At 36.9% G+C, this 24,863-nt stretch overlaps 1 protein-coding gene across 2 annotated transcripts in view; it reads left to right on the forward strand.

Annotated features, from left to right (window-relative positions):
• VCL (vinculin) overlaps positions 1-24,863 on the forward strand; it is a 113,539-nt gene that overhangs the window by 31,342 nt on the left and 57,334 nt on the right. For both annotated transcript variants that reach the window (XM_026004971.2, XM_026004978.2), the window contains exon 2: positions 7,662-7,732. In XM_026004971.2, the coding sequence (XP_025860756.1) occupies positions 7,662-7,732 (71 nt within the window). The remainder of the gene's footprint in view (positions 1-7,661; positions 7,733-24,863) is intronic.

Below are 24,863 nucleotides of genomic sequence, written 5' to 3' on the forward strand. Positions count from 1 at the left end.
CCGAGTCTCCAGGATCGCGCCCTGGGCCAAAGGCAGGCGCCAAACCGCTGCGCCACCCAGGGATCCCGGATATATGGATTTTTAAATACCTGACTCTAGTATATCATCTGTGAATGATGCAAAAGATACAGTGGGGGTGGATGGATCACAAGTCCATCCCTGCAGGAAAACAACCAAAAATGTTGCTGATGGTGGGCTCATACATTATTATCATCCTTCTGTGGCCCAGATGTGGTACTGCCCGCAGCTGCATATCATGATGGCCATTCAGTATAATAGATTGATCAACCTAGTATTTACACTGTAGAAATAGTGATTTGAGCCAAACTAAGTACAGGCAGATTGTCAGGTCACCATCAGTTGGTTTCCCTCAGTTGGCTCCATAGCTGACCTACTGTAACTTTAACTGTTCCTTAGGCTTACATTTTCATCATTTACATCTTCTTGTCCAAATATTAGAAACTTGTATTGATTATCATATCCCTGCATCCTTTAAATGTGATGTTCCTTAGATACCACTTATACTGTACAAATCTGTAACACAAGTCCTCTCTGATGTGTTTTGTCTTCCTGTATTCTTATACTTAGTCTAGCTAAGACATCTACATTAACATATTTTTTAGTCTGGGTAATGACTTTAACCAACCAAGCTGTTTTTTTTTTTTTCTGGAGTGAAACCAAATCTCTCTACATCACAGAACCAAACTGAATTGATTGTGATAAAAGGGGTAATAATAACAATAGCAGAAGACAAAGGGCCTCTCACATAGAATTTTGAACTAAAGTCACATATTGAACAAAAGATATTTAAATTAACTACTGAACAAAGTAAGAGCTCTTCAAAAGAAACAGGGCTTCCTGCCAAGCCCCCTAAAAATGCCCCCAGGCCTCTCTTACTCATTCACTACCATTATTTCAGTTTATCTAAGGATGCTTTATTTCTTATCTCATTCTCTTCCCACCACCTAGCGGACACATAGTTGGCACTTACTGCCTGTTTATTGAATTGAGCAGAATTGGGCTTCATGAGTTAGAGGCGATTCTCTGAAGAAGAAAATAAAAGAGAAATAGTTTTAGCAGTGAATAGAACCAACAAATCTGAATTTCTGCAGTGGAATAAAGCTTTGAGGTAATAAAATGTATTTACTATAAAGTTAGATTACTCTGAAGGGTTGTTTTGAAATAAGTGCTGACCAGAAAAACCTGCTCAGAACTTAGACTCCAACTAGGACCTATTTGTCATTCTTTTTTCTGCCCTTCTTTTTTAAACCCTTTATCTATGGGTCTCTTTTCGGAGGGAATAAAATTTATTTTAAGGTTGAAAAATCAGGCATCTGCTTTAATCTCACAATCATAAAGCATATAGATAAAATATACAGGAAATGAGAGCTTTTGAATTTTGTATTTGTTAATCGTTTCATACCTTGACTTGTTCTAAAAAGAATTTGAGGTCATAAAGGAGGATTTAAGGTAGAGAAGATAAAGGTAAATTTCCTTTATCAGAGAACCAAAAGGGAATTTGGCCAACCTACAGTAGATAAGTATGGAGATACCTAAAGAGATCACATAGCTTAGAATAAATATTTGAGTAATTATATGATTTGTTTGAGGTCACATGACCATTATTAGCTAAGCTGGAACTGGAAACCAAGTCACCAGATTCCTGTGTGTGTGCTCTTAACATGTATGTAGCAAAAACATTTGGGTTAACTAGTCAAGTGTTTTGGTGACTGGTGCCCCACAGGTTCGAGAAATATTTATTAAAATTATTACTGACCAGGGGAGCCTGGATAGTTTAGTTAGTTAGGCATTGGACTCTTGACTTCCACTCTGGTTGATTCTTGGCTTTATATTTTGGGGCCATAATCTCTGGTCATGTGATTGACCTGGGGGCGGGCTCTGTGCTCAGTGTAGAATCAGCTTGTTCTACCCCCTGCTCACGCTCTGTCCCCCAACCTCTTTAAAATAAATATATAAACTCTTAAAAAAAAAGATTATTACTCACCTGCTTATTTGCAAGTGTGACCTGTATTAGGAATCATATACTTCTCCATTCTAAGGCTGACCTCCAGGAGTGTGTTTTTCTGCAAGCCATGACGATTCCCGCTAGTTAACAAAGAACATATTGTGAATTAATCCCCTTCTTAATTGTTCTACTCTTTTTATTTGGAAAAGATGGGTGCTAAAAAAGCTGTTTCTGTTTAGATAGTGTGGGGAAGGAGGTGGAAAGTACATTTCCTTTCGTTTCCTGGTTGATGGCTTAAAAATGTGAAGCTGTGTCTTGGCTCTCCTAGATAGACTTTGCCAGTTGATCATAAATAGAAGATGCCTTTCTGGTCCTGCATATCTTTAGAAACTGGCTTCTTTGGAACTTCTTGAATCGATCCTTCAGTGATGGAACACTGAATTGGAAAGATCTAGAACAGAGGATGACAACCTTTGAATAAATAGATAGGTTAAGTTACATAATCCTCTCTGCTTTTCCTTGGCGTACAAAGCCTTTCCCAGGGTGACTGGAGCTTTCCTTTCTAGCCTCATTTCTTTTGCTAGACCATACTAGCCTGTTTTTCTTCTCTAGTCCACCATGTGCTCAAATATATCTGAGCCTTTGCCTATTTCCTCCTTTTTGGTTTGCTCTCTGATCCCTCCCTTCTCCATCTGGCAACCCCTGCCTTTCCAGGCCCACCTCCTTTCTTCTGTGAAGAGACCATGTAGCATAGACAAAAATGAAAGTTAATCTAGCAGCTGTGTGAAGAGTAAATTAGAAGAAAGAAGTCTAGAGGCAGGAAGACTAGTTTTAGGAGACAGGGAAAGTACCACAGACCTGAGCTGTGGAATATAGTAGCCACTAGCCACATGTGGCAATTTAAATTAAAATTAATTGAAAGAAGCCAATCTGTAAAGTCTATATCCTGGGTGATTCTGACTATATGATATTTGGGAAAGGTAAAACTGTGGAGACAGTGAAAAATATCCGTGGTTGCCAGGGATTTGGGGACTGGGAGGGATGAATAGCCAGAGCACAGGATTTTTAGCACAGTACCCTGTATGATACCATAATGATGGATACATGTCCTTATGGATTTGTCAAACCCATAGAATGTACCACACCAAGAGTGAACTGTCCTGTAAATTGTGGGTTTTGGGTGATTATGATGTAGTCGGTGGTGGGTTTACTGGAAATAACAAATGTACTTCTCTGGCAGGGGCTGTTATTGAGGGAGGCTGTTGTTGTAGGGAGCAGGGAGTGTTTGGGAAATGTCTACATCTTCCCCTCAGTTTTGCTATGAACCTAAAATGCTGTAAAAGAGAAATAAAATCTTAATTTAGAAAATTAAGATTAATTAAAATTAAATAAGAAGTAATAATTCAGTTCTTCAGTTGCACTAGCCATATCCAAGTGCTCAATAGCCACATGTGGCTCATGCCTACTGTATTGGGTAAGACAGTTTAAATAGAACATTTCTATCATAAAAGAAAGTTCATATTGGACAGCATTGCTAAAAATCCATTCCTCAAGTGAAATGACATTCATTCTACATAGTCATGCTTTTATGCATTGTGCCTTAAAAATGGGATCATTTATTTACTGTACCTAACTTAATTCTGGACTGAATGTACTAAAGATTGGAGTGATTATGGATATTATCACCATAAGTATGAATGCAGCTTAGAATAGTGAGTCAAATTTAGTGCCTATCATTTAAATACTTAAAAATAGCTTCTGAATAAGTAGTCTTTGAGTGTTTTTTTTTTTTTATTTTAAGACTTTATTTATTTATTTGAGAGAAGGGGGAGGGACAAAGGGAGAGGGAGAAGCGGACTCCCTGCTGAGCAGGAAACCCAATATTGCTTTGGGGCTCCATTCCAGACCCTGGAGATTATGACCTGAGTCCAAGGCAGATGCTTAACTGAGTGATCCATCCAGTTGCCCACCCTTGAGTATATTTTTATTATCTATTTTTCTTTCCCCATCTACCCCTAACCTCAAAAAAAGAGACATAAAATAATTACATAAAATTCATTCTTTAGTAATTATCTCCACCAGGGTCAGAAGATTGGCTCTTTGCAAAAATGTTTTTAAGGATTTGGTTGGGTGTACTCATGATTGTTTTATTTTTTGATGATAAATCTTTCCCATGTATCAACCTTCTAACATTGCTGCCTTCGAAGACCTTTCATTGCATTGATCTAGGAGTCCTTTCTGACTTTTGTCCCCTTGGTCTATTCCCCATCCCTTGCTCCTCCCAGTCTAAGAGAACATCCTATTACCTCTTCCTCCAGAAGAACGAATTCCCCATTTCCACTTTCATGTCTTAAGTCTCTGCCCTCTCTCCCCTGGATGACTGCAATAGCCTCCTAACTGGTCACCCTGCTTCCCCTTGCCTGCTAAGCTCACTTTGCCGTAGAACAGGCCAAATGACTTCTGAAAAACAAAATCAGATCATTTCAATCTCCTGTTTAGCACTCCTGCTTTTTACTGTATTTAGAAAGGATTCCACACATCTTAACCTGGCCCAAAAGGCTCTCTGATCTGGCCCTTGCCTTCTTATCCAACCTTATCACCATATCTTCCTTCACTGAGCTTTAGCCACTCTGGCCTCCTTCAGCTTCCTTGAATATACTCAGCTTTTCCTGCCATAGGGTCTTTTTCTTTTTTCTTCCTCTGGAGTGTTCTTTCCTGGCTCTTCCATGAATGGTTTCTTCTCAGCTTCATTCTCAACTCCAGTATTACTTCCTCAGAGAAGCCTTCTTTAGCCACTCTTTTTGAAGTAGGCTCCTTTTACTCCTACCCCATACTCTTCATGGCGTCACTCTTAACCATTATCTGGGATGATTTTGTTGGTTTATTTATTTACTTGTGTATTCTCTATCTACTAGTAGAATATAAGTTCCATGAGGGCAGGATACTCAGGCTGTACCCTCAGTACCTAGAACAGTGCCTGGCTTATGTAGTTGTACTCAATAAATGTTTAATAATGCTAAATAAATGAATATTTTCTAAAGGAGATATAAGAAGAAGAACTCTCTCCTCTTCTTCCCTTGCTCTGTCTCTGTCCTTGTCTCTTTCTCTCTGTGTGTAAAATAAATCTCCATGTGTCTAAATGTGAATATCCTTCTAAGCCCTTGATACTAGTATGAACTAGTGACTTTATTGCTGAACTTCATTTTTTTACTTCATGGAATCATGGCCCACAGCTTTTTGAATGGTTGATTTTAGTTGGAAAATATAGTGAACAATACATCTGGAAATACTCTGTCATGTTTTGATCTGAGAAACTCTAGAGAACCAGCTGCTGATTTGAAAGGCTTTTATTATGATACAGACAGTCTATTGTCTACGAAAGCACTGGCTATTACACAGTGGTATATGTGTTTTGCTTTTTTCTGAGCTATTAACTTGAGAGAAAACACTTGTATTCATTAACTTATGCATGACTTGTATTCCCTGAGAATAATTTATCGTATTATTTTCTTTAGGTGATTTACTGTGTGCACTTAGGGATTTTTCTTACTCGTTTTTCTTCTTTAAACTCAATCAAGAGTTAAATGGTTAAATAGTAGGGCTGAGATACTTTCCATTTTAGGTTTTAAAAAATTTCACTGATTTCTATATTAAACTGTGGTTTATATTTACGATTTAGCACTTTTACATAGCTTTACTTTATATTTATATTTATATTGAATTTCATCATTTAGTATATTCAAGTTTACCTCTTTTAGAGTACTTTAGAATATGTCATATAACTATAATGAAAGAAAAATTGACATCCAAGCCCTCCATAGGAATAATCTTGAAGAAAGTGAGTGTATCTTTTGTGGTATAATAAATACATGTGCACGTATATACAATCTGGTTAGTGTGACTTTTAGTATTTTGATATAGTTTTATGTTTTTAGCTATTACTATTTGGAAGATTTATATGAAATGACATAATTACCATAGTTGTTAGGTAGGAAATAATTACATCTAAATAGCCCAGAGTAACATTTTAATGTAACTTTTTTTTTTTTTAGATTTTATTTATTTATTTGAGAGAGAGAGAGAGGGACAGAGCATGAGCAATGGGGAGGAGGCAGAGGCAGAGGGAGAGGGAGAAGCACATTACCCGCTGAGCAGAGACACTGACATGGGGCTCTATCCCAGGACCCTGAGATCATGAGCTGAGCCAAAGGCAGATGCTTAACTGACTGAGCTACCCAGGTGCCCCTTAATATTACTTCTTAAATTGTAAAATTGTATATTCACATTTCGGAAAATTAGGAAATTCTGTATCTGTATATCCTATTTTCTAAGTATCATTATAACCACTGTTAACATTTTGTTTTGTATTCTTTCAGTGTTTTACTTCATGCATATGGGTTTTTTCAGTTTGTTGTAATCATTGTGTATTTATTATTTTTATTCCTTTTAAATGAAATGTAATGGCATAAACATTTTCTTGTAGTGTTGAGTCCTTATAACCATTGTTGTAATGGCCCTATAGTACACTATCTAAAGATATATCTTAATTCCATTAACTGTTCCTCATGGTTGGATTAGTTATTTAAAAAATATTTTAGCTTTTATAACTAACATGATAGTGAATATTTTCGTGAATATTGTTATTACCACATTTGGTATGATTACTTCAGGGTATATTCTCATTAGAGGAATTCCTAGATAGGACATTTTTTATATTTCCTAATTTATACTAGCAAATGCTTTTCCGAAGAGAGTTTGCCAGTTTACATTGCCACCAGAAGGGTATAAAACTATTCCATTGTAGAATTCAGCATTATATATTATTTTTTTTAAAGTTGTTCTATAATTAGGGGAAAATCATGTTGTTTTAGTTTGAATTTACTTGATGACTGGTGAAGTTGTGTATTTTCATATGTTTGGTTTCTAGTTTCAGTGTCATAATTGCTTCATATTTTTTTCAGTTCCAGTAACATCTGTTTTTTTTTTTTTTCCCCTGTATGGACATTTTAGCCTACTTACCTTGACTCATGTACTTCATGCATTGTTATAGAGATTTAGGGTTGCCTGGTTGGCTCAGTCTGTTGAATATGTGACTCTTGATCTTGGGGTTTTGAGTTTGAGCCCCACATTGGGTGTAGAGGTTACTTAAAAATAAAATCTTTTTAAAAAAAGACAGAGATAGCAGTTTCTCAGCTAAACATATACATATAAATCTCAGTGATAAGGGGCACCTGAGTGGTTCAGTGGTTGAGTGTCTGCCTTTGGCTCAGGTCGTGATCCTGGGGTCCTGGGATCGAGTTCCGCCTTAGGCTTTCTGCAGGAAGCCTGCTTCTCCCTCTGCCTATGTCTCTGCTTCTCTCTCTGTATCTCTCATGAATAAATAAATAAAATCTTATAAAAACCCCTTAGTGATGAATTTGTCTCTTTTTCTTTTACTATGCTCAGTGGGCCTTCAAATGAATTACTCTGAAGAAGGGGTAATACATTATGTTTGTATTCCATATTGTTATCCAAGTTTATTGTGGAAGCATATATGGGAACAATCTTGATAATTTCAAAAATCCAGAGATTTTCTTTGAATTCAGAAACTCTAATGATAGATTATATATAAAGCATATGTCTGAAATATGTTGAAGTAATAGTTTTTAAAAGTCTGAGAATTTATTACTAAATTGTGAATCTTTTTCTCCTATAGGTTGGAAAAGAGACTGTTCAAACCACCGAAGATCAGATTTTGAAGAGAGATATGCCACCAGCATTTATTAAGTGAGTAATTAAAACATTTTTCTCTTGCTAAACAAAATAATCCTCTTATTAGGAAAGAAAATTAACTGATTCCAGGAGCAACCTTTTTTTGTAATATAAAAGTGCTTACAATTGTAATTTCAACTTTTGATCTTTTAACACTCTGGTTTCCTACTGTTGATTGTATTCATTGCTGTTAGGCATTTTTGACATAATAATTTTTAATAAAACTACGACTTCTGAATTTCATTGTCTGGAATGGAAAGGATTCAGAAACATTCTGACCTTAGCAGGCATGAATCAGACTTATATGCTAAACACCTTTGCTTGGAGATAAGGGAATAAAGTAGATACAAACTTTAAAAAATTAATTTCAGTGTATTTCAGTAGCATTTTAAATTGAAGTTATACTTATATGTCATCCAAACTCCTACAAGTAATTTGCAGGTGTTTTGCCTATGAATAAAACCAGAGATAATAACTTTTCATTAGTTAAAACTTGTATCAAGTTTTTGATTACATGGTCTTTGTTCAGTGGCTTTGTTCTATGGCAGTCAGTCCTTGTAAAAGCTGATGCATATGACCAAAAAAAAAAAGAAAGAAAGTAGAACCTCTATAAGAGTAAGGTAAGCCTATTCAGTTGCAAAAAGAAGGGCAAAGGATTTGATTAGGTGCTTCAAAAGAGAGGAAATCCAAATGGCCAAAAAATTATGCCCAGGTTCTGTATCTCATTAGTCATGAGAGCAGTGCAAATTATTCTATTATAACCCCTAAATTAATCTGATTTATAACTGATAATATCAGTTGTTGATAAGGATGTGGAGCAATTTTAACTGTTATACACTGCTATTAGGAATTGGTGCACTTTGGAAAACAGTTTGGTGTTTGTAAAGTAGAAGACAGGCAATTCTTAGAAAAACTTATGTTCATGTACACTGGGATCTATATATGAAAGTATTGGTATCAACATTGTTCATGATGACCCTACTGATATATTTATAGTAGAATGGATGAAAGCAATGATGGTATAGCCATAAGTTGGAATACTAATCAGGAATGAAAAGGATTTAGAATTTTTACTTCAAAATGGTTAATCTTATGTTATTTAAATTTCACCTTAATTGAAAAATGAATGAATCTCAAAAATAATTGAGAGAAATGAATGATAGATATGTAGGTAGTCCCATTTATTTAAAGTCCGAAAACATGTAAAAATAAACAATGTTGTTTAGAGATACCTACTTATGTGGTAAAAAAATAAAGATAAGTAAGGAAATCATGATTGCAAAAGTCAGGGTAGTGGTACCTCTGGGAGGAAGGAAGGGGGTTGTAGCCAGGGAGAGGCACACAGGGGCTTCTAAAATGGTAATAATGTAAAAATAAACATACAAGTAAATAAAATGGTAATATATCTCTTGACATAAGTATTGAGTTACATGGGTGGTTGTTTTATAATTATTCATTATGTTATACATATGTTTTATACAATTTTCTGTATATGTTACATACACAATTTTAAATACAGAAGTATTCCTTTATTTTTTATCCTCCTTATGTTCTATTTTCATTGAACAGATGCAAAACTTCACCCATATTGATGTCTCCTTATTTCTAACTTACTTGAGTGGGTGCTTCTACATAACGGTGTTTCTGTTAATACTGCAAAATGTTCATGTGTTAGGAAGTAAGGGGCCAGAAGCATCTGTTTTCTGTAGAGCTTGTTTAGTGGGAGTATCGTGTCTGATTAGACTTCATAACCTCCAAGGTTTCTCCTAGCTCTAAACCATATGAGCCTACTTTGTTTTGTTTTGCTTTTTCTTTTTAAAGATTTTTAAAATTTATTTATTCATGAAAGACACACACAGAAAGAGGCAGAGACACAGGCAGAGGGAGAAGCAGGCTCCATGCAAGGAGCCCAACGTGGGACTCGATCCTGCGACTCCAGGATCACACCCTGAGCCAAACACAGGCGCTAAACCGCTGAGTCACTCAGGGATTCACAAGCCTACTTTGTTTATGTGCCATTCCATCACCATGATAATATTAAGAGGAGTCCTATCCTGTCAGTTAAACACTATAGTTAAACATATTTATGCTACATTAAAAAACACAGCTGTAGCTTTTATCCTGTTTGCCCCTCAACTTCTGGAAGGTACACAGTGTGGTAAGATAATGTACAGGGGGTTTCAACATCAGATAGGTGGGTATTCGAACTACATGACCCTGTAGAAAGTTCCTTTCAACCCTCACATTCAAGTCTATGAATATCGTTTGATTCATAAATGAATTTCTTCAGGGAACTCATTTCTGCTCATTCCCAGAGATACATCCTTGAAGTATGCTATATGCTCTGACAGGCTTTCTTGGGGACTTAGAAAAATTAAGGAGTGTGGGTTAGTCATGATAATATTTTCAAAAAAGTAGGTAACTTTAAAACAAAATAAAACTTCATTGATTTTCTTGGTGGTAATAGGACACCAATCCCTTTCTCTGGGAATTGGATATTTATTCATTTATTGGTATTGGTAATTTAAAGAAAAAGGTTTGAGCATTTATCTTGCCTTTCCAGAGACTGTTTGAAAAATTAAAAATAGAACTACCATATGATCCAGCAATTCCATTTTTGTGTATTTACCCAAAGGACACAAAATCACTATCTCTAAAAGATATCTGCACTCCCATGTGCATTACATTACTTAAAATAGCCAAGACATGGAAATGACCTGTCCGTCAGAGAATGAATAAAGAAAATGTGGTATGTTTGTATGTGTGTGTGTATATATATTTGGATGTGTATATATATGTATTTACATACACAGGAATTTTGGGAAGTGATGAAGGTGGTCAAAAGGTACAGACTTCAGTTATAAGATAAATAAATCCTGGAGATGTAATATACAGTGTAGTAACTATAGTTCATGATACTGTATTGTATATTTGAAAGTTGCTAAGGGTGGGGGCACCTGGGTAGCTCAGTGATGGAGTGTCTTTGGCTCAGGTCATAATCCCAGGGTCCAGGATCGAGTCCTGCATCAGGCTTCTTGCAGAGTCTGTTTCTCCCTCTCCCTATGTCTCTGCCTCTCTCTTTGTGTCTCTCATGAATAAATAAAAATCTTAAAAAAAAAGTTGCTAAGGAAATTGATGTTAAAAGTTGTCAACCCCCCCCCCCCTTCCAAAATTGTAGCTATCTTGCCTTCCTTGTACAGACTTTATCTCAGACCTAATAACCCTAGTTGGTGAGGGGAATTCCAACCAACAAATGTGGAATTAATGACAGAATTAGAAGGTCATAATTGTCCAATTTTAATTATGCATAATAAAATTATGCAATTTTAAACAGTGGATTTGTGTAAGGATCATCAATAGGTGAGACCATTCAAACTGGGGAAAAACCCTGGTCTTCATGGGGAATCAGGAAAAGACACTATGTTATGATCAACTGAAAAATTTACTGAGCAATGTTTAAAAGGTACATGACTAATATATTATTTGAAAATGGCGGGGAGGGTGCACCTGGGTGGCTCCGCTGGTTAAGCATCTGCTTTTGGCTCAGGTCATGATCCCAGTGTGATAGAGCCCCTGTCAGGCTCCTTGCTCATTGGGGAGGGGGGGAGTCTGCTTCTCCCTCTCCTTTGGCATGCTACTCTCCCTGCTTGTATTCTCTCTCTCAAATAAATAAATAAAATCTTAAAAAAAAAGAAAGGAAAATAGGATAGAGTACACATAACATGGTTGTGATTGTCAAACAAATTTGGGGGGGAGGGGAAGCAAATATTCCACAATTTAAAATATGGCTCTTCATGCTTTTCTTTAGAGTGCAAAATGAAGCAGAAAATAACTTTAGTAGATGCTTTGACTTGAAGGGGGAGGGGACAGAGAGAGGGAAACAGATGGAAGCAATTAATGACATCCTTGGAACTGTTGAGTAGGACATTCTTTTGGGCTGTTTGGTTGATGTTTGGAGGTTTCCAGGGCATGACAGAGCTTCCTCTGTCACCCACTTTTACAAGGACTTCTAAATAGTGTCTGCTTAGGTAACACTAAAGAATAAAATGTATTTTAAAAATGTATTCTTAGATGAATTTCTACTCCTAGAATGTTAGAATGTCAGAACTAGAGAAAACAGAAGACTTCTGGTCTGTAGACAGATTTATACTAAAGCAATCTGATATATGTTTAGAGATTATTCAGGGAAAGATATATTTTCAGGATTTTTGACATTTTTAGGATTTGAGGGTTGTCAGAATCAAGTCAGTCTATTTGAGGGACTGGTGTCATTAAGGACATGTTGATATATTGGAGAATGGGTTTAATATCAACTAAAAATTATATATTTGAGTTATAATGTTCAGTTTGCGACTTCAAATGCTTGGGCAATTCCTTATTGTAAAAGTGAGAACTTTTTAATAATAGAGCAAAATTTGCATTGTTACAGAAAACCTTTCTCTTGGGTGGAACAAAAGTTATCTGATCTTTAACCGCCCTATGAGATAGAGTTTACAATTTACTAATTTCACCCCAGATTGTAATAGCCACACTGTTGCACAGGAGGTGTAGGGCTACATGGTGATTGCCACAGAAACTGTCTTAATCTTCATAAACTTCAGGAGTATAACGGTCATGCTGTACTGTTATAATTTTGGTTAGATTTGCATAATATTGGTTAGGTTTTCTTGGTAAAAAATAGTTTGTTCTTTTAGAGACTGTCAGCAGAAGAGTATTTTGCATTATTGTCAATCATTATCAGGCAGCAGCAGCAGTAATATTTATGTGTAATTGATTGATAAATGGGCTAGACACACTAGTTGGTTAATTAAGTATTTATTGAATACCTTCTACTATGTCTAGCACACTAAGTGCTACACAGAATGGCAGTTCTTACCAGTGTATTATGAATGACCACTTGTAAGATGTATTATAAGTTATTTATTAGTAGTAATAACATGCCAAAATTTGCAAATGCTTTTTTTTAAAGTAAATTGAGCATATTCAAAATCACATGTATAACATCCCTCTCATTTCCACTTTCTAGGTAATTGTTTTTTTTTTTCTTTAGTCTTTATTGAGGTATAATATATTCACTTCCTTTTATATTATGCTTTTTTTTTTTTTTTAGTAGAAGAGATAATAATGGAATTATAGCTGTTATGCCTGGAAATTGTGCATAATCCCAGATATACCCATGGGGGGGTGTCTTACATGTGGGTTTTATTCCTCTGTGTATCATGATGGAACAAATTTCTGCTGTAGAGAAATTTTTAAAAAATGCTTTAAGAAGGGGGTGCCTGGCTGGCTCAGTTGGTAGAGCATGCAACTCTTGATCTCAGGGTTGTGAGTTTGAGATTGTTAGGTATAGAGATTGCTTAAAAAAAAATTTTTTTTTTAGACTAAGAAATGCTTTAAGAATTTTTAAAGAGCTGTAATGTGGAAGGACACCTGGATAACACAGTCAGTTAAGTGTCTGACTCTTGGTTTTGGCTCAGGTCTGATCTCAGGGTTGTAAGATTGAGCTTGATGTCAGGCTTGTGCTTAGTGAGGAGTCTACTTGCGTTTCTCTCTCCCTCTGCCCTCCCTCCCCCTCCCCCCTTGCGCAGGCACACACTCTTTCTCTGAAATAAATAAGAGCTGTAATGCAGACTGACATTCACTGTGTAATAGGTATTCAGAGGGGCACCTGGGTGGCTCAGTGGGTTAAGCATATGCCTTCAGCTCAGATCATGATCCCAGGGTGCTGTGATTGAGACCCCATGGGGCTCCCTGCTCCCCAGGGGGGCTTCCTTCTCCCTCTCTTTGCCACTACCCCCCTGCTTGTGCTCCTGCACGCACCTGCTCTCTCTCTCTCCTCCCTGTCAAATAAATAAGTAAAATCCTTTTTTAAAAAATAGGAATTCAGAGAAAGTGCTATCATTGTAGGTAGGAATAGTAGAAAGAGGCTGCAAGTAGGACGTGGGACTTGGGAAGATAGATGTGGGGGAAAGGGAAAAACTCCGGGTGGAATGAACTATAGGAACAAGTCATGGGGCCTCTGAGGAGAGGGATGGTCGTGTTAGGAGTGGTAGGATCTAAGCCAAGGTAAGTTCTGCTAGGTGATAAAGGCCCTTGGAAGCAGGCAGAGGAATTTGGAGTTGGGCAGCAGAGAAGCTTTGCAGCTTTTGAGCAGTAAGATGACAAGCTGAAAGTGATTTTTCATAATTCATAGCCAAATACTGGATGAAGAATAGGTGCTAGTGAAGGAGAGTGAACTATATGAACCTATCAGATTCATTTTCTGTCAGTGTTGATTTATTTCAGATGGATTCCTTACAGGTAAAAAATGTTTATGGCAAACTATTTTATTTGCCTTGGAAAAATTGCTGTTGTAGTGTACAATGGCATTTCATTCTTATTTCTGCAGTGGAGTGGAAATGAAGAGGAAGACAGTTTTTGTACCCTATCCAAGGGTGTTCAGTATCTGAATGTCACTTGTGTCACTTGGGAGGTGGTCTTGTGGTATGAACTCCTTAAAAAGGGCATCAGTGGCTTTGTCTGTTGGCAGGCAAATGATAGTTTCATTTTGAACTGCAAACTGTTGCCACTTTCTGTTCAGTGCTGTTATGAACAATCTGCTTGAAATCATCAAAACTTGGGTTGATTCACCAGTTTGTATTATTTTTGAAACATATTGTAATGTCTAGGCCTGTTGAATAAAAGAATGTTCCTAAAACACTATGTGAAAGGGTTTATATACTATTAACAATCTGCATGATTAGCATTAATCATATTTCCTAGAAAATTGCCTTCTTTTAACTCTTAAACTTCATTAGTCAAGCCCAATTGCACTAATATTTGTACAATTTTACCTTGATTGATGTTCATGTACTACAGGGAAGTTTGAAAAGAGTTGATACATGCTTATGCTTAATTTAGATCTCTTTAGACCTAAAGTAGTAGTGTCCTATTTTTGGATCACCAGCCCTTATATTTGGCTTTTTCTTTGCTTATGATCTTGACCACTCAAAATCATCTGTGGTGAAATTTATATTTTTAAACACTCTTTTCAGTCAAAGAGCCCAGAATATCTCCTTTTAGAATTAATTCTTTGATCATACCCTTCAATGCACTTTGCTTATCTGGTGTGATTCTAATGTTTTATATTTTAACTTGAGTTTTTTGTGATCCTTTCCATTGCTATTTAAGAAAATATTTTTGTTTCAACATAGATGGCCAAGGTTCTGTGAGACAATTATTCACATCTGCTGGCTGACTTGCTGCATTTTTGACCTAGAGCAAACACTCAAACTCCTGGGTGGCGCAGCGGTTTAGCGCCTGCCTTTGGCCCAGGGCGTGATCCTGGAGACCCGGGATCGAATCCCATGTCGGGCTCCTGGTGCATGGAGCCTGCTTCTCCCTCTGCCTGTGTCTCTGCCTCTCTCTCTCTCTCTCTCTCTCTCTCTGTGTGACTATCATAAATAAATAAATAAAAATTAAAAAAAAATAGTTCACCTTTGAACTTGCTACATTAAACATAATTGGGAACTACTGTTTTTCACAGACTTTCTCAAACAAAAATGATTTATATTTTAAGTCTTCTCAGTAATAAACTCTGAGTCACTATTACTAATTTGCAGAGGAGTTCTCAACAATTTGGTAGGGATTTGATCCTAGGTTTACTTTGTATACTCTTTATGATTAAGAAATAAACAAAACTTTAAACGTGTAATACTTTGGTTTCTATTTCTACAGAGTAATCCAAATCATATGATTGAAAGGAACTCAAGGGACCAAGGGAACACACATTTATCAAGTGCATATTATTGGGCCAAGTACTTACATATTTTCATTTTCTGAGAACATCAGCGTCATGGTATTGATAAATTAATTCAACAGGTAAAAAATTCACCCGAGGTCGACTCTGTTTGTATGTGGCAAGACACGTTTCCTGTTGGTAGTCTCATGACTTCCAAGGCCATGTTCATAATTCATAGCCAAATACTGGATAACTTCTGAGTCCATGTACTTTCCACAATCTGACCTTCTATGAAGGTCAGACTTCTGGGTACGTGTTCTTTTTTTTTTTTTTTAAAGATTTTATTTATTTATTCATAGAGACAGAGAGAGAGAGGCAGAGACACAGGCAGAGGGAGAAGCAGGCTCCATGTAGGGAGTCCGACGTGGGACTCGATCCCGGGTCTCCAGGATCACACCCTGGGCTGAAGGCGGTGCCAAACCGCTGAGCCACCTGGGCTGCCCCATGTTCTTTCCACAATCTGACCTTCCATGAAGTCCTATAGTCCATACTTTTCTCTCAGGCAGTGCTAATTTTATGCCATTCTTCGAGGATAACAACTTATACTTTTCCTAAGCATTTCCCACCGAAGGGATATTACGGATGTAATTTGTAATGTATGGCAGTGTCTTATAACTCTTAAACTGTAAAGAAGTTAAAGTTGTAACATTTCAATGTTAAAAGGAATCCTTGAGATTATTTACTCCAACTGCTTTATTTTATAGAGGAATGGAGGTCATTGGGCATGTCCACCTTACTGCCTCAAACAGAAACACTATAAATAATTAGACACAAGTATTCCCTTAACTATTATCTTTACTGTTCCTGTATAGGTCAAGTCCTAAATCAAGAAATTCTCAAGATTAAAATTTTTCTCCTCATTTGTTTAAAATCTTTATTCTTCTTTCCTTACTACAGTGAAAGAACCTTACAAAAATAGCTCCATTTCTTGAATATTTTTGGTGAACTGGGTACTTTGAGTTGTATTCTTTGATTCACCTCATCTTGCACTTGAGGAAGCTAAGACCCAGAGAAGCTCAGGAACTTGTTGCCAAGTCTTCCAGTACATCAGTGACAGAGGCAGGATTCAAACCCTGCACTAACTCCCAGGCTGTTCTCATTCCAGTATGCCAAGACTCCCTTCTCTCTTCATTATGAGAACTTTTTATAACATAATAGTTACTGTGAGGCTTAAATGAGTAAGATAATATATGTGCAAAGGCTTAAATGAGTGAGAAAATGTATGTGCAAGTACCTGGGGGGAGCGGGAGGGGAAGACTTTTGGTGATTATTAGCTTCCTTCCTTAGCTTCTCAGTCTTTTTTTCTCAGTCCTCTTCTTCAAATAAAGTCAGTTTCTTCTTAAACTTTTCTCAGATAGAATTTTCCCTTAATTTAATGTCTCCTATGGTAAGGTCTTTAAAAAAACTGAACAAAACATGATTGCTTGTTTTTATTTAAAGCTCTTTCTGTATCTATTTAGATGATAATGCAGTTTTTATCACATATAAGATAGACTCTGGTCTACTACATGAATGTAGATTTTCTACTGGTTAGCCATCTTTGCATCTCTAGAATTAATGCTACTTGGTAGTGATTTTAAAAAGAAAATACAGTCCTAAATTCAATTTGCTAATATTTTAAAAAGAATATCGCTTCTTTGTTCATGAGGTATCTTGATATATAATTTTCTTGTTCTGGTTTTTTTTTTTTTTTTAAGATTTTATTTATTCATGAGAGACACACAGAGAGAGGCAGAGACATAGGCAGAGAAAGTAGGCTCCCTGCAGGGAGCCCGATGTTGGACTCTATCTCAGGACCAGGATCATTCCCTGAGCCAAAGGCAGATGCTCAACCACTGAGCCACCCAGGTGTCTCTTTTGTTCTGTTCCTCCCAAGTTCTGGTGTCAAGGTTACTTTAACTTCATAAAATAAGATCCTTTTCTAGTTTTTTGAAACAGTTTATAAAATAAACTGTTTTTTGAAAGTTTGGCCAAACTTGCATATAAAACTGGATCTGGTGTCTTTTGGAAGAAGAAATTTGATTACTTATTCAGTGTCCTTTTTTTTTTTTCCTGTTGTTTAATCTAATTCTGGTCTTATGTTCATTTTGAGTCAACTTTGCTAATCTGATACTTTTCTAAGAAGTTACCTATTCATCTAAGGTCACAGATTTATTAGTATGAAGTTCATAGTAACTTATTCTTCTGTTACATTTCTAGTTATATCACCTTTTTTGTTAAGCATTTATTTCTGCCTTTTTTCTTATCACTCTTTTAGAGATTTATGTTTTATTATTTTCCCTCAATGGTCTGTTTCATTAAATTCTTCTCTCATATTTATTATTTACCTTAAGTTTATTATTTATTTAGTGTTTAATTGAAGTAGAGTTGACACAATGTTATATTAGTTTCAAGTGTACAGCATAAGAGATTTGACAAGTTTATATGTTGTGCTGTGTTCACAATATAGCTACTATCTGTCACCATACAACACCATTGACTATATTTACTGTGCTATACCTTTCATTCTCATGACTTATTCCTTATTAAGTTTATTTACATACTTTGTTTTCAACATTTCAGTATTTATGTTCAATCTTTCTTGTTTTTAATTAAGTATATTTTGAGCTCTTAATTTTGTTCTAAGCTCTACTATAAGTTTGGAAACAGCTATAGGTATATGTTTTGTTATTATTCAGTGTATTTAAACTAAAGAAAAGGACAAAAACAGTTTGCCCATTTCTCTCACCCTGGACCCTGGCCTCTAGCAACCAATAATCTCTTCTCTGTACCTATGTGTTTGGTTGGTTGGTCATTCATCCATCCATCCATCTATCCACCCACCCACCCACCCATTTACTTGATTGGTTGATTTCACATATAAGAGAGATGATCAAAAAAAAAAAAAAAAAAAGAGAGAGATGATATGGTATATGTCTTTCTCTGTCTAACTTATTTCACTTACCCTAGGGCTCTTGAGGTCCATCCATGTTACAAATAGCAAGATTTCATTCCCTTTTTATGGCCAAATAATATTTAGTTGTATATACATGTATATATACATACTCACCACAGTTTCTTTATCCATTTATCCATCAATAAACACTTAAGATGTTTTCATATATTGTCTATTGTAATAAGTAATGCTACAGTGAACATAGGGATGTGTATATCTTTTCAAGTTAGTGTTTTCAGTTTCTTTGGATAAATACCCAGAAGCAGAATTGCTGGATCATACAATAGTCTATTTTTAATTTTTTGAGAATGCTTCATAGTTTCCAACAGTGGCTATACCAATTTATATTCCCACCAATAGTGCACTAGAGTTCTCTCTTCTCCATATCCTCGCCAACACTTGTTACTTCTAGCCCTTTTGATAATAGCCATTCTGATTGATGTAGGTGATATCTCATTGTGGTTTTAATTTGCATTTTCCTGGTAATTAGTGATATTAGCACATCTTTTCATGTGCCTGTTGGCCATTTATATGTCTTTTTATGGGAAAAATGCCCATTCATATTTTCTGCTTATTTTTAAATTGGATTTTTTTGTTGTTGTTTCTGAGTTGTAAGGTACTCTTTATATATTTTGGATATTAGCCCCTTATCAGGTATATGATTTAAAAATATTTTCTCCTCTTTAGTAGTTTGCCTTTTCATTTTGTTGATGGCTTCCTTTGCTGTGCAGAAGATTTTTAGTATGATGTAGTCCTACTTATTTTTGCTTTTGTGCTTTTGTTTTTGTTGTTAGAAAAATCGTCTCCAAGACCTGTGTCAAGGAGCTTATCACATGTTGTCTTCTAGGATTTTCATGGTTTCAGGGTTTATATTTAAATTTGTAATTCATTTTGAGTTAATTTTTGTGAGTGATGAAAGATAGGGGCCCAGTTTCGGGGCACCTGGGTGGCTCAGTCAGTTAAGCATCCGATTCTTGATTTCAGCTCAGGTCTTGATCTTGAGGTTGTGAGTTTGAGGCCTGTTTTGGGCTCTGCACAGGGCATGGAGCCTACTTAAAAAAAAAAAAGAGGTCCAGTTTTATTCTTTTTCATGTAGCTGTCCAGTTTTACCAACACCATTTATTGAAGAGACTGTCCTTTCATTATTGTATATTCTTCACATCTTTGCCATTAATTAATTGACCATACATATGTGAGTTTATTCTAGGCTCTCTTTCTGTTCCATTGATTTATGTGTCTGTTTTAAAGCCAATACCAATACCATGATATTTTAATTACTTTAGCTTTGAAACATAGTTTGAAGTCAGGGGGTATGATGCCTCCAACTTTGTTCTTCTTCTCAGGACTGTTTTGTCTATTTGGGATCTTTTTTGGTTACATACAAATTTTAGGATTGTTCTATTTCTGTGAAAAATGCCACTGAAATTTTGAGAGGGATTATGCTGAATCTGTATATTGCTTTGTGTAGAATGGACATTTTAACGATAGTAATTCTAATTCATGAGTATGGAATACCTTTCTGTTTATTTGTGTCTTCAATTTATTTCATTAATGTCTTGTTGTTTTCAATATATAGGTCTTTCATCTCCTTGGTTAAATTTATTCCTAAGTATATTATTCTTTTTGGTGGGATTGTAAATGGAATTGTGAATTTTCCACTATAGGAACTTTAATAGTTGTAATTTTGGTTGTGAATTCCTCTAACAATATTTTAAAAATTTCAAAATTCTTTTTACTATCTTCTTATTGTTCTATTTCTAATTAATTGTGTTATGCCTATAACATGATTGTTATAATATCAATTCTTGGAAATTCTTTTGTGATGTAATATATGGTCAGTTTTGGTAAGTGTGCTATATGTGTTTGAAAAGAAAGTATATTCTCTTTTGCTTGGGTTAAGGTTTTCTTTGCATCAGTTAGGTCAACATATAAATATTATTATTTTAAGATTTTTTTTTTAATTCATTTATGATAGTCATACAGAGAGAGAGAGAGAGGCAGAGACATAGGCAGAGGGAGAAGCAGGCTCCATGCACCGGGAGCCCGACGTAGGATTCGATCCTGGGTCTCCAGGATCGCACCCTGGGCCAAAGACAGGCGCCAAACCGCTGCGCCACCCAGGGATCCCCTATTTTAAGATTTTATTTTTAAGTAATCTCTACACCCAATGTGGGACAAACAACCCTGAGATCAAGAGTTGTATGGTCTACTGAGTCAGCAAGGAGCCCCTAAATATTATTGATCAAACTTTTTACTGCCATACTATTTTGTCTGTTTGAAGTATCACTTTATGATGAGGTATGTTGAAATCTCCTGTAATAATTGTAGGCTTGTCAGTTTTCTCATAATTGTCAGCTTTAGCTTTATATATTTCAAAGCAGTATTATTAGTGATAAGTGGTTACAAGGTTATGGTTCTTCTGGGTCCTAAATTCTGTCAATTATTTATTACCCTTTTAAAAAATATTTATTTACTCAGAGAGAGAGTGAGTGTGTGTTCATGTGCACTAACAAGGGGAGGGGCAAAGGAAGAAGGAGAGAGAGAATCTCTAGCAGACTCCTGGCTGAGCGTGGAACCCTGTGTGTCCCTATCCCACGACCCTGGGATTATGACCTGAACCAAAATCAAGGGTCAGACATGCAACTGACTGAGTCACTCAAGTGCCCATTTATTGCCCTTTTTAAAGAATGACTGTTGACTGATGTTATTAATCTACTGTTGTAGACTTGTATCTCCAGATTTTTTTGTAAACCATATCTTAGTTTTTGGCTGTTTAAGTAAAAATATTCTCCTACTGTGTCTGTTCTATTTCATTTTGTGTTTAGATATTGATACTTAACTCATTCATCACATTCTGCTGTAGAACAGCGATTATCAACTTTTTTTTAACATAAGGACCTTCAAATAATAATAGTGAGATTTTTATTATTATTTAAGAATAGATAAGAATAGGGCAGCCCAGGTGGCTCAGTGGTTTAGCGCCACCTTCGTTCCAGGGCGTGATCTTGGAGACCCGGGATTGAGTCCTGTGTCAGGCTCCCTGCATGGAGCCTGCTTCTCCCTCTGCCTGTGTCTCTGCCTCTCTCTCTCTCTCTGTGTCTCTCATGAGTAAATGGATAGAATCTTAAAAAAAACAAAAAACAAAAACAAACCAACAACAACAAAAAAAGAGAATAAAAGATGTTGTGATTTCCTAATGTTTTAAAATAAAATTTTGTTTTATTCATCACAGCAGCCTTACGACACATTAAAAACCTACTAGTATCTGTAAGACACACTTGCTTCTATATTTTCTGTTTCTGCTGTAATCCTACCATGGAGGGGAAGGACCATAGGAGCCAATGGACCTACAGGGAGCAGAGTTCTTGCCTGAACCTTGCAGGCTCGAATCTCCTCTTCTTTCATAGATGCCAAATTTCAACAGGGGTGAAGGAAGTGGAGAGAGAGAGACCACGACTAATCTTTTAGGCTTTAAAGGATTCAAAGGTTATGGCTCCAACTCTAACTTTCAAATAAGCGGCCTACCAAGATTTGAAGAGCATGTGGTGTGGGCAGTAGTGACATTCTTAACTTTCCTTCCCAACATGTCACTTCCTCTTCAGTTACTCTCTCAATTCTGGCAGACTTTTGCTTTGTTTGAAGACCAAGTTAAAACTGGTTGCCAACTCTCCTACTCTCATCTGAAATGAAGTAATTTAGTGAGCCCATGGTGTTTCTGTGTGTCTTTTAGCTTTGGTTATCTCAGTGTACATGTTCAGCAAAAAGAGATTGGTGTGGCCCTTAAAAGGCTTTGAATGTTTTAAATATGATTCATTGTGGTTTCTAATTTTAGTTTTGGGTGTATACATGCAGTGTCCTATGCTATCACTGAGTTAGGAAAGGGATAGGAATAATTCGTGGATGAGGCCTGTAGGATCTTTAAATCTGGGAGCGCAGGGTTGGAACAGCCTGTTTTAGTATTATCGCAGTGTATGTGTGGGTGAATTGCGACCATGTTCTTTCGATTTGAACTAGATTAAAGTTTGTCATTGTACTCTATGTTCCCAACTCCCTCCTAAAAACTGTAACTATTCTTATGGCCTTCACTCAGGTTTCTTGATGACTAATGGCTGAGGATCCTTGACCTTTCTCAAAATGGCAACGCCAGGACCAAAGCGTATTGGCTAGTCCTAGTCCTGGGATGCCACAGAATGATTCTACTTTTGCTATTTCAAAGTAGAGTTTGTGGCAGATGGCTGGCATATAAAAGTCTCTCTGAGACTTTTGGTGATCTTCACATCTATTATTATTTTTTTAAAGATTAATTTATTAGAGAGAGAGAGAGAGAGCAAGGGAGGGGAGGGGTCATGGGGGAGAGGGTGAAAGAGAATCCTCAAGCAGACTCCTGAGGCAGGGCTCTATCCCAGGACCCTGAGATTATGACCCCAGCTGAAACCAAGAGTTGGATGCTTAACTGACTGAGCCACCCGAGCATCCCATTCACACCTATTATTTTTATTATTGCTTTTTAATGCTATGTACATACACAACGAGATCTGAGGATGAAATGAATTGCTTATAGAGGTGGCACTTCCTATTGGAGGGATACCAGAAAGGCTGAATTGTCAGTTACTGGTGCCTGAAATTTCACTGGAGCTCATTCCTCAGGTTAACAGTTTAGATGCTTAAATGCCTGGTGAAGGGAGAATTTTTGAGGTTTCAGCAGTCATCTTCACTTATCATATGTTTGACTGAGACTAGGCTCTAAATATGGAAAAGCAGAGAGAGTTTGAAGGCCTGACCCTTACCCCACACTGTGGCTTTTCTCTCAGGCTCAGGCCTGGGCTTAAATATTATTTTCAAATGATACTATATATGTAGTCATAGAGAAAAAGAATCTTAAAAGAAGCTGTTGGGGTGCCTGGGTGACTCAGTTGGTTAAGCATCTGTCACTTGGTCTTGGCTCGGGTCATGATTTCAAGGTCGTGGTATGGAGCCCTGTGTCAGACTCTGGGCTCAGCATGGAGTCTGCCTGGTATTCTTTCTCTCTTCCTCTCCCTCCTCCTCTGTGTCCCCCCTCTCGCCAATGAATAAACAAAATCTTTTTAAAAAAGGTGTTTATCGTGCCATTAAAATTATTAAATGTAAACACGTGTACCACTCTTTTTATGACCCTGCTTTTGCATTTCTTAACTTTGAAATGTGATGGGCTTCTCAAACTTAGAAGTGATCTGGGCCTTTCCTGACCTCTGAGAGACTCCACACAGATGGGAAGGAAAGGAAAGTCTCCACAAGGATTGAGGTGAGAGCAGGAATAACCTTGACAGTCACTTTTGCCTGCCAAATAATTATGCCAAGGCCAGCCTGGTTGGAAATGGCAGTGATGGAGGTGCTGGGCACTGTGGCCACAAGGAGAAAGCCTCACAGACCAGTTGAACATGTTCTTCTTTCACCTGTTTCCTTTTTATCTTCTGTAATGTTGTTTTGTGTAATATTCCTGTGGCCTGACCAACTCTCTCTCTTAAAAGGACAGGTCCCAAAATGTAAACAACCTGCTTCCTTGGGTGTGCCTCAGGGTAATCTGACTTCCATGAAATAAAATTTTCAGGTGTTCTACTTCACAGATCTTCAGTCTTTAGCAAACAGAATGTATTTGTGTGTGTATGTGACAGTATGTATAACCTAAATGGCTATACTGATTCAGTTCAGATTTTATTAAAACAGTGAATTTGATATAGGATCATTTCCCCCACGCCACCCAACATGGTTTTTTTTGTGGCGGGGTGAAGTTTAACTCGAATGTTTCAGGGAGCTTTTCAGCTTTATTTATTTATTAAAAAATATTTTATTTATTTATTCATGAGAGACACACACAGAGAGAGGGGCAGAGACACAGGCAGAGGGAGAAGCAGGCTCCATGCAGGGAGCCTGACACGGGACTCGATTCCAGGTCTCCAGGATCACGCCCTTGACTGAAGGTGGTGCTAAACCACTGAGCCACCCGGGCTGCCCGGCTTTTCAGCTTTATCATATGGAGCAGTATATGTCTAAATAGGCCCAGCAGACGGTTTCCTTTACATTATTTTATTCCACAACCCTCTCTTCTTCCCTCTGTTCAATCAGTGAGCTAAGATTTGCTAGTTGATTTTTACAGAAGCAGATTGAGATTGGCTTCAGAGTGAATGAGTTACCTGCACTTTGTGATAATAAATGGCCCTCTCTAGTCAAACCAGGTCTCTGGCAAATGCATATTACTTTTCACAGAAAGAACTCTGTGTGTGTGTGTGTGTGTGTGTGTGTGTGTGTGTGTATGTGTGCGCGCACACGCTTGTGATAGAGAATATTATTCCATTGGAAAAACAACTCAAAGAGATGCTATGCAGAGGATTGTCTTTATAAGTAGTGCTAAGCTTCTGAGGCAGAAGCAACTTGTAGCCACCTTCTCCATCACC

This window comes from Vulpes vulpes, chromosome 4 (genome assembly GCF_048418805.1).
Source record: "Vulpes vulpes isolate BD-2025 chromosome 4, VulVul3, whole genome shotgun sequence".
In the NCBI taxonomy this organism is placed as follows: Eukaryota; Metazoa; Chordata; class Mammalia; order Carnivora; family Canidae; genus Vulpes; species Vulpes vulpes.